This window comes from Physeter macrocephalus, chromosome 5 (genome assembly GCF_002837175.3).
Source record: "Physeter macrocephalus isolate SW-GA chromosome 5, ASM283717v5, whole genome shotgun sequence".
NCBI classification, from domain to species: domain Eukaryota; kingdom Metazoa; phylum Chordata; class Mammalia; order Artiodactyla; family Physeteridae; genus Physeter; species Physeter macrocephalus.
The window spans coordinates 12,377,016-12,387,700 of NC_041218.1; the positions used below are offsets into that span (position 1 = coordinate 12,377,016).

Sequence of the window (10,685 nt, forward strand, 5' to 3'; positions counted from 1 at the left end):
GAGTCTAAACTCAGTCTCCTTTGTTTGGGGATTCTTTAGTCATTACCAAAACAAATACACAACAGCAGCAACAAGTGAAAAAACTGTCTGCAGTTTGAGAAATCTTGAGATACTCATGACTGATGGGAAATTATGGGCATGTGATACGTTTCCCAGGCCATCCCGCCCCTGGGCCATGTCCTTTCCTGGCCTGTGTGAGCTGGGTCCAGAGAACCCCTCGTCTCCCACTTCTGATACGCAGTGTAGTGGGATGAATAATGTCACCTCAAATTCACGCCCACCCAGAACCTCAGACTGTGACCTAATTTGGAAATAAGATCTTTGCAGATATTATTTAAGAATCTTGGGATGAGATCCTTCTGAATTTAGGGTGTGCCCTAAATCCAATGACTTGGGTCTTGGTAAGAGAAAGGAGAAGGAAGCTTACACACAGAGATATGGGGAAGAAGGAGACATGAAGACAGAAACAAAAGGTTGGGGTGATGCTGCCATGAGCCAAGGAGGCCAGGAGCCATCAGAAATGGGAAGAAGCAAGGAAGGATCCTTCCTTAGAACTTTGTAAGTGACTGTGGCCCTGCCAACACCTTGACTTTGACTTTTGCCCCCCAGAACTGTGAGAGAATACATTTCTATTGCTTTAAACCATCAGGTCTTTGCTACAGCACCACTGGGAAACAAATATACTCAGGAATCGAGGTGTCCTCAGTCTGTTGCTACAGGTCCTGGCCCAGACTTTGGGTCCAGCTGCTCTAAGGTCACCCAGTGATTTTGTGAGCAAACACAATTTCTTGGTCACGACTTGGGAAAAACTTCCTGAATTGTCATCTTCAGAAGAATGTGCCACAGTTTCACAGCTTACCAGTCATTTGATCTATGAACTGTGGTTTCTTCACCTATGAAGTTGGGAGAAAAACACCTGCTTCTGGGATCACTGTGGGGGTTGGCTGGGACAACACGTGTGTCAGTGCCCAGCCCGAATCCTGGAACAAAGCAGGCTATACGGACTCCACTTTTCCCACCCTCTCCCAGCTTTCAGAACTGTTTTCTCACCCCCAACGTTCTGCCTCAACTAACTTACCCAGAGCCTCTCTCAATGGTCTGTCTTCTGTCCCCTGATGGCATTCCTCTCCTCCCCGGGTGCAGTGTTCTACCACGGTCATTGTAACCTGCAGTAGCATTTACCCCAGTAAGAGAACGGTCTCCACCCAAGTGGGTACACTCAACACACTACATTTGGGGTGACCTGGTCTCCATTCCATCAAGTGAAGGAGCCTGTTGGAAGAGACACTCAGGTGCAGCCCCCCAGCCCCCAATGGACCCTGCTCCCCTTCTCCATTCCTCCCCAGGGCCTGACCCTATGTGTCCCACCTCCGTGAAATCTCCAGGTTTCACACTTCAGTGTTTTCAACTCTATGCCTTCTTTAGGATTCTAACTTAGGCAAAGTAGAACTAAATCTTATGCCCAAATTCTGAAACCAGACAAGATGGAAGTGTTAAGAACCAACACAGATAAACTCTAAATGCGTAAGAAGTGAAACTTGAATTTGGAATTGAGAAATGATCAGACATTCTAACCTACAGGTCGCCCTGTCCTCCGTCCAGCGCTGAGCTGGGGGTTACGGTTCACCTCCATTCATCCTTATGCCATCAATATGCAGGTTTTCCAGAGTCCAGCTCCTTGCCCTTCAAACTAACCCTACCCACTGGGGCTCAGAATACCCAGGAGTGGACCATGGGGTCCATCCTCCATCAGGACAAACAGGAGGAATCAACATTGGTCAGAGAGGAGGGTCCATCACTCTGTATGCCTGAGGGGTGGTGATTTCCCTAAATCAGAGGTAGAACAGGGAAGGGCAGAACTCCACAGACACTCCTGGGACACAGTCAAGCCCACCATGACACTTTTATTGCTTTAGTCAATTTCAGATTCAGTGGTGAGGAGCTCAGTCTACAGGGAAGCTGAGAGAAGGAACAGATATCCACGTAGGAAGGAGATAAAAGGTGGAGAGAGAGAAACTCTTGAGGAACACAGACTGGAAACATGTTAAGGAGAATACAAGGAGAGGATAAAGAATGACTCAGGATGCACTTTTGGAGCTGGTCTCAGGAATCCTTTTTCTTAACCTGAAGAAAAGAGGACATTGTCAGGGTGCCAGGGGCCACCGAACAGTAGGAGTGGGTTCGAGGAAGCGGACTCTAGGGCCTGATATTGGGTAAAGCTAGTTGATTCTCCCATCCTCTAAAGCTACATTCTGTGATGATCTCGGACTTTCTCCCCAGTCTAGCAGCCCCACTATAACTCCATTATAGGTGCCAGGACATGACTCTGAGACCCCCTAAATTACCCTTCATGGTATTCCACCCTCTCCCATCAACCACCTGGCCCATCCTGCCCTCCTGCTTACCATGGCCATGAGCACCAGGGCGCTGACCAGCACAGCATAGAGGGTGGCCTTCCCCAGCAGGATCTCATAGAGGATGGTGGCAGACAGGACCCCTTGCTGATAGGACGCTGTTGGCAGGAAGGGAGAGCAGGTAGGTACCTGGGAGCAGGGATCTCTGGTCTCCTTGCCCACGCACCACCCCCCCCTTCCATGCCCCACCAGGGTCCATGGGTTTTGCATTCTCTGGTTCCAGAGCAAAGACCATGGGAGATGGAGACAAAGGGGCAGGGGGCCACTTACCCGAGGTGAGGCCACAGTCTGAAAGAAAAAAGGGGGAGGGAAATGGATGAGAGAGTCCATCTTCAAAAGCAGATTCAAAACTAAGCCAGCCTTCCTCAGTCCAATAGCTGGCAAGGTGCTAACTCTTGCCAACAACCATGTGAGCTTGGAAGTGGATCCTTCCCCAGTTGCGCCTTCAGATAAGACTCCAGCTTTGGCTGACACCTGATTGCAGCCTCTTGAGGAAGATGAGCCAGCTAAGCTATGCCCCAATTCCTGACCCATCAAAACTATACAATAACAAATGTGTGGTATTTTGAGCTGCTTTAAAAAAAAACCAAGAAAAACAAAAAACTAAGCCAGACTTGTAGTCAGCACTGACTCCCAGGCTCAGGGCAGCCTCTGGTCAGAGTCCTAGCATCCCCTTCCTTCTGTTTTGGCGATGTGGCCACAGCATCCTTGACGGTCACAGAACATGGCAGCACCGAAGGGGATGAGGACCCACTGCTCAGACCCCGAGCTGTGCAGGCGGGTAGGGAGGGGGACCCTTCAGCACAGCTGAGTTGGGCTGACGATCTGGGATCCGGGGGAGGAATTAGCCCGAGGTGCCCTGTCCCCCCTCACGGTGGGCTTCCCACACCCTCCCCTTTATTCTGCATCTAGTCTCTCTGCTCTCCTCCCTGGACCTCCCCCTCTGTCTGCTCTGCCTCCCTCCTTGCTGAACCCTGCCGGAGCGGCTCACCTGCTCGGCCCCAGACCTCGGCACTGATGTTCTGGGTGACGGGCTTGGGCCCGTCCTGCTTCCACTCGTCCTCGTCCGAGACCCCGTGGAACCAGGCTTGGCAGCGGAAGAGGTTGCGAGGGTTGTACCAGAAGGTGGCGGAGACCCTCAGCCGGCTGCTCAGACAGTAGCTGGAGTCATTGCGGCTGGGGTCCTCCTTGTGGGGCTGAGGGTCCGTGCTGACCCCTGTCTTGACCTGCTTCCCGTTCACCCACCAGCTCAGCTCCACGTGATCGGGGTAGAAGCCCGTGGCCAGGCACACGAGCGTGGCCTTCTGGGTCCGGGAGATCTCTGCTGCTGCCGGTTCGAACACAGCCACCTTGGGCGGGGTCACCTTGCTCAGGTCCTCTGGAAGGGAGATGGGTTGGAAGCGGGGCGCCCGGAGGGCCGGCTGGGCATGGTAGGCCTGCGCCTGTGCGTGTGCGTTGGGAGCCCAGGGAAGGGGGCCACGGGGTCATCGTAAAAGGAAATAACGTGGTAGTAGGTCCTGGTTGTTTGTTTGGGGGTCACCACCCGCCCCTCTGTGATTGTCCTCCCTCGGCCTGCCTGGCCTTTGTACTGACCCGACGACAGGCCACCTTGCGGATTACTCCTCTGTCCCTAGGTCTTTACTGGCCGACCAGGTAATCTCCTACCTTCTCTCTGCTGTGCCGGCTCCATCAGGCTGTCTGCCCCCAGCCTGGTTATTCGCTCTCGCCTCAAAGCCCCTGTCCCTGGGGTTCAACCAGCCCCCCAAGGGCACTATGGAATCTCCTCCTCTGACCTCCTCCCCCAGCAAACTCTCAGCCCCTATTGGAAAAAGCAAAGATGCCTCTTGAGCCACGTGCGATGCTCCCCACGATGCTGATGTGACGGCCGAACGATCAGCAGCCAGACCTTCCTCACACCCTGAAGCACTGACTACACGGCTCCATGACGAGGGCCAGCCCAGTTCTCCCTCCACGCTTGCGAGTCCCTGTGGGCTGTGGGTCGGCTTGCCCACGTGGGTGTACGAGTGTGTCCTGGCGAGCTTCTGTTGTGTGTGCTTGGATGTGGGCTGAACCAGCCTCAGGCAGGATTCTGAAGTTTATGGGTCCTGTTCCCAGCCCTCCTCGCCATTAGCCACGTGCCAAAGCTGGCCCTCCTTTGGCACTGGGCGCCCCTCCCTTGCCAGTGGCCGCCTAGCGGAAGGGTAGGGAGGGGACCACTGGACCACAAGAGGTTTCCTGCATACCCTCCAGGGAGCTACTCCTGTAAGTCTCACAGCAGATTTAGCACTAGGTATTATTGATGTCATTGTGTAGAAGAGGGAAGGTTCCCACAGATTCACTTGACCAAGGTCACCCGATCATTAAAGGGCCAGGGCTTGGCACCTAGATTTACCTGGCTGTCAGGTCTCCTGCTTTTCTCCACCCTGGCTGATCACAGGAACCCAGCTGCCCCTCCGGGAACAAACACTTCAGCTGAGCCTCATTGGCTCCATCTTAATGAGCCTAACTACAAACACGCTTGCTGTTGTCAACTAAGCCAGTAAATATACCACTTTTGAGGGGTTCTTCCCCCTGAAGCCTCAACGCTCCCATCACCAGGTGACCTTGAAGGTCCCTTTCCAGCACAAAGAGCCTAAGATCCTTCTGGGAAAATTCCTCACCTCACAAGCAAAATCCCTGCATTTTAATGCATGTCCTGCACCGCCTGGCTGTTTAACTTTGAACACATGCTGTGAGGAGGGAGATTTGGGGCCGGGGGATGAGGGGGGTTCATTTGGTGAGTAAATCCACCAGTGGCCCAGGTTCCCATCTAGCCCATGTGTGCTGTACACACAGCCTGGCCCTCGGGGGCTGGGGCTTAGGAAGAGAGGAAGAAGTTTCAAACCTAATTTCAAATCCAAACCTCTAAACAGTAAATCAACAAACCCCGCTTATTTTGATTCTCTGCCTCACTGCCTCGTGCTTCTCTCTCTCACCTCTCTGTTCCACAGTCTGTCTGTCATCCTTTTTCTCCTCTGCTCAGTGGAAGCCGCCATCTGCACCTCCCAGGAGCCGGCTCTGCAGGGGCCACATCCTGTGCTCATTCCTGCTTGTTGCTGTCCCTCCGGCTCACCCTCCCCTTTGCATCAGCTACACCCCTCCTGCCCTTCCCCCAGCCCAGACTGCCCTCCTCGGTGGTCTTTTTCTCCAATCAAGCAGCTCTCAGAGTCCTAATAAATCCTCTTTCTCCAATGCTCACCCTGCCCCTAAATATCTCAGAAACAAAGAGAACAAAGCCCCCCCTCCCCCCCCCGCCCTTGCCCTCTCTCCAAATTCCCGTCCCGGGAGTATCCCTACCTAATCCCCTCCCCACCCAATATTCCCCACCTCCCTTGCAGAGTTGACCCCCACATGGACAACCGGCCACGCGGCCCCGCTCCAGCCCACACCACCCATCTCTGGGCCCCCCCGCCCAGGAGCCGGGCTGGAAGGAGGGGAGACATCCAAATCTTACCTATGACCTTGAGCCTGGTGCCTGGGCCGAAAAAGCGCTCATTGGAGCACAGAGTCCCAGTCCAGCACGCAAACCCCTCAGCGCCCAGCCACTCGCCCTCCGGGTCCCAGCGCCCGGCTCCAGCGCAGGGAGGGGACCAGGTGCCCGGGTCCGACCTTCCAACCCGCCCCGCCGCCGCTGCCGGGCCCGCGGACGCCCACCCAGCACGGTCAGCCGGCTGCCGGCCCCGAAGGGCAGGGCGGCGCCTGTAGAGCACAGCCCCGGGCCCCCCACCCGAAGCGAGGCGCGCCGCCCGCGCTCACCTAGCACCAGGAGCCGCGTGCCCGGCCCGAAGTACTGAGTGGCAGCGCTCACAGCTTCAGGGCTCAGCACAAAAAGGGGTCCCGCGGCCCTGCTGGCGTCCTCAACGCCCCGCTCCCCTCCTGACGCCCCAGGGCACCCCGCTCACCTAGCACAGCCAGCCGGGTGCCCCCGCCGAAAAACAGAGGATCATTGCTCACAGCCCTGAGGCCCAGGACAAAAACCGGCGCCGCCCTCCCCTGATGTCCCGGACTCAGCCCAGGTCCCCACCGACCCCGAGCACAGCCCCAGATGGAGATGGGCAGCTGCCCAGCTCTCTCCGGCCCGCCCGAGCGAGCGCTCAGGGACCCCAGCTGCCCTCCTTACCCAGCACAGTCAGCTTGGAACCATTGCCAAAATACAGCCTCCCGGTGTTCACACAGCCCCGGGGACTCGGGCACAAACTTAGCCTTCCCTGAGAGCAGCCCGGGAGGGTCCAGCGCCCACGCCCCCGAAGCCAGGATTCAGGCGGTCTTCCAGGCTGGGCAGCCCATCCCCCCTCCCACCCGGAGCAACCTCCTTACCCAGCACCGCGAGCCGGGTCCCTGGCCCGGAGTGCAGCTCGCTGTAGGAGCACAGCGGGAAGGGGCCACCAAGAATTCCTCCCTCTTCGCCCTCCTCCCCTGCCACAGACTGGGGCCACCCTCCTTCCCCCTGGCTTCTCCCTGGACACAGAAATCTGGGCGCTGCATGAGGTCACCCCAATTTGCAGACAATCGGCTTGGCTCGGGGACTTACAGTGGTTGTGAAATTAGAAGGGGTATTTGTGATGGAGATTTTGCTGGATTGGGAAGTGTTCCAGGCTACACCCTGCCTCTTACTACTTCTGTGACCTGCGACCTCCCTGGCCTTCGTTTCTGCCACTGAAAAATGGGGTAATGTCTTCCCCACAGCGTTGTTGTGAGTGCTTAACAAATTACACACCTGCGAGTGCTTTGTGAAAGGGCAAGTTGTGTGAAAAGCACTGAATCATGATTCCACTTTGTGGCTTGACTCTTCACTTTCCTGGAAGCTGAGTGTGGACCAGGGAGAGGCAGAGGTGATCACCGAGTCCAGATCCCTGCGAGGTCACATCAGGGACCCCCTCAGGAGATCTCCCCCAGATACTCTCCCCATGCAGGAGCCCCCCCACCCCGGGCAGGTGGAGCTATTTTCTGAGGCACGGCTTTTTGTAAAAGCCCTTCCTCTAACTGAATCACCGTGTCCCCCCAGCCCCCACGATGTTACACTATGATACAAAAATGTCCTCTCCTATTGTCCCCCTCCCCTAACGACGGCGCAGAGCCAGGAAGTGCAGGTGGCAGAGGCTGGTCTGATTGAGGGGGGTGGGAAAAAACCTCAGAGTAATGGAAAGTGGGGAGGGGCTTGGGGAGTGTTAGGGTGCTAGTAGAGGGGGAAGGGGACAGAGAGGCCCCTCCTGGAGCCTCCGCCACCCTGAGGAGATGGCCTATGTCATCAGGGCTCCCCTCCGGGACTCACTGCCCACCTGCACAGACCGGCCTTTATAGTGAGGCGGGTGGGCGGAGCATCCCTAGAGCAGGTGATGGCAACTTAGGGCAGGAGGACACACAGCCTGGAAAGCTCTGCGATTCCCCATTGCTTCCTGAATAGGGTCCAAGCTCCTTCCCCTCCATTAGTCCACAGACACTTCATGCACATCTGCTGTATGCCAGGCCTCATGCTGGTTGCAAGGATAGAGCCCACTCTCAAAGCGGGAAGCCCCAACCTGCCTTTTCAGCCTTATGACTTCCATCTTGGACCTCGCAGCCCGCTGAGCAGAGGTACCCAGAAGTACCTGACCCTGTAGTTTCATATCCTGTTCCTACATCTGACTATCATGACCTCTCTCCCACATGGCTAATTGAGACCAATTCTTCCTCTGAAGAACTGCCACCTCCTCAGACTCTCCCCTGATGGTCCCAGTCAGAAACCTAGGGCTCGCCTCTGCCTGCATTTTAGGAGACAGCTCACATTGCTATTGAAAGCCTCACTTTGTATGTTAACTGTTTCTATTCATGAATTATCCCCCTTATGAGCAGGGAAGCTTCTTGGGGATTGTGACCTGGATATCTTTGTTTTCTTGAAGGTTACTAGCAAATGTTGCAATGATATGTGCCTAACGAGTAGGCACCTCTGCTCACGCATACATGTAGACATAGGTGTTTATGCATGTGTGTTGGTATATGTGCAGACACCCATGTTAGAATGCACGCAGTGTTGCAGTAGTGGGAGGAGGCTGTGTGCTGCAGGCCTGTGAGGGGTAGGCTAGACGGCTGTTTCAGGCAGGCCTTAGGGTGATATCTGCTCCTGAACTGGGTCACTTTGGGCAAACTCTTTGACTCATTTCTTCAAAGAGAATTTATTGGGTTAGTACACTGAACCAAGGTACTATGCCACATCGCAAGGATACTGTAATACAACACAACCTGGTCCTCAGGGAGCTGACCTTCTCGTGGGGGTGCCAGACAAGGAAAGAGGTAGTTTCCATCAACTGTGGTCAGTGGCAGGAAGGAGATGCACACAGGGTACTGTGATAGCAAAATACAGGGAGAATTTCAACCAATTGCATGGAGTAAGGGGCAAAGATGCTCCAGAGAAGGCTACTTGCTGGGGAAGATGTCATCGCTGAATCTGCAAGGATGAGTGGGAGCTCACATATGTGTCATTCCAGGCAGAGGAGTGCAAGATGGCCTGAGAGCCAGTGACTCGGGAGTTCAGGGTGACGGGAGTGAGGGTGAGTGTGGATACAGTGGTGGAGGACAGAGGTGGGTCTTTCATGCCATCCTGAGGACTTCGGGTTACATCACCATGGTGACAATGAGACAGTAAAGATCTTTGAAGGATTTCTAGAATTACCGACAGGGCTGATCCTTGGCTTTAGGGAAACTTATTTTCTATCCTCTCAGGACTGATCAGGGACATAGTCACACACATTTAATTCACTAGAGTGAAATTTATATCCAGCTTTGTAACTTAAACTGGAAGGTACATCTGATAATGAGAATAGATAGTCATTTCTCTTCTCACCTGGAATCACTCCTTGGTGATGAAGGAAGCTGAGCAGTGCCCTCAGGGAGACAGTGGAGAGGAGCGTGGGTGATGTATATGACACCCAGCTTTGTTGGCCGTGGGGACATGACCACTCAGCAAGTGGACACAGCTGTATAGGTAGGCTCTTCCTCAGAGCACCTTTGTCCAGGAAGGACAGAAATTTCCTATAGGCAGCATCACAACTTTCTCTAGGTTGTTCCAGAGTAAGCCTCTCTCTTCACCAAGCGCACCCTTTCACATGTACTTAAGTTTTCCCGACAATGAAGAGTAGTACCAGCCACAGGCTGGGTCCCTTGACCCTCCTGCCTGAGGGGACTGCACTTTCTTGAATACCTCTTGTTTCCACCCTGGCTGGAGTCACATGGGACTTCAGAGATGGACGGAAGAGATATCTAGACACGCACAAGGCAGACTCAACCCAGAGCAGGCCATTTTTATTGGTAGAATCGGTTCAGGCCCGCCAGGGTCCCCCTTGGGCTAGGGAGATTTTGGTCATGAGTGTTTGGGGTGCATGCGCACGGGGTAGATACTGGGATGCGTAGAGAGATGAGAGCAGCTCTTCTGAAGCACTGGGTAGGAATGGGAAAAGCAGAATTCACATCAGCGCAATAACAGGCTGGAAGCTCCTGGCTCCACCCCTAAGCTGGCTTCAGGAATCCTTCCTCTTGACCTGAAGAAGAGAAAGTCTGGGGGTTACCAGGAGCCAGGAGTGCTGGGGACGGAGGGGAAGTGGGGTTTCCCACTGACAAGACAAATAGCAGGGTTCCCCCAACATCCATCCACTGGGTTTTCAGGTGACCCCAGTTTCTACGTCGCAGCATGGTGCTTGCACTGTGATCCCAGAGGTATACGTGTCTTCTGAGGCATGTGGGTGACTCCCCACCTTCCTCTCTGCCCATTCTGGGCCTGGGAGGGTCTCTGTGTTCCTGGGGGTGAGTTGCTGTGTTTCAAGTGTCACCTCCAACGTGCCGGCCCCATCCTGCCCTCCTGCTTACCATGGCCATGAGCACCAGGGCGCTGACCAGCACAGCATAGAGGGTGGCCTTCCCCAGCAGGATCTCATAGAGGATGGTGGCAGACAGGACCCCTTGCTGATAGGACGCTGTTGGCAGGAAGGGAGAGCAGGTAGGTACCTGGGAGCAGGGATCTCTGGTCTCCTTGCCCACGCACCACCCCCCCCTTCCATGCCCCACCAGGGTCCATGGGTTTTGCATTCTCTGGTTCCAGAGCAAAGACCATGGGAGATGGAGACAAAGGGGCAGGGGGCCACTTACCCGAGGTGAGGCCACAGTCTGAAAGAAAAAAGGGGGAGGGAAATGGATGAGAGAGTCCATCTTCAAAAGCAGATTCAAAACTAAGCCAGCCTTCCTCAGTCCAATAGCTGGCAA

At 54.9% G+C, this 10,685-nt stretch overlaps 1 gene segment (V, D, J or C); it reads right to left on the minus strand.

The window, feature by feature from the left end:
* Nucleotides 1-1,894: 1,894 nt before the first annotated feature.
* Nucleotides 1,895-9,024, minus strand: LOC114486375 (T cell receptor beta constant 1-like). The segment is given in 8 exon segments: nt 1,895-2,124; nt 2,406-2,512; nt 2,685-2,702; nt 3,406-3,792; nt 6,210-6,329; nt 6,771-6,911; nt 8,693-8,774; nt 8,902-9,024. Coding segments are annotated over 8 exon segments (999 nt in total).
* Nucleotides 9,025-10,685: the final 1,661 nt, after the last annotated feature.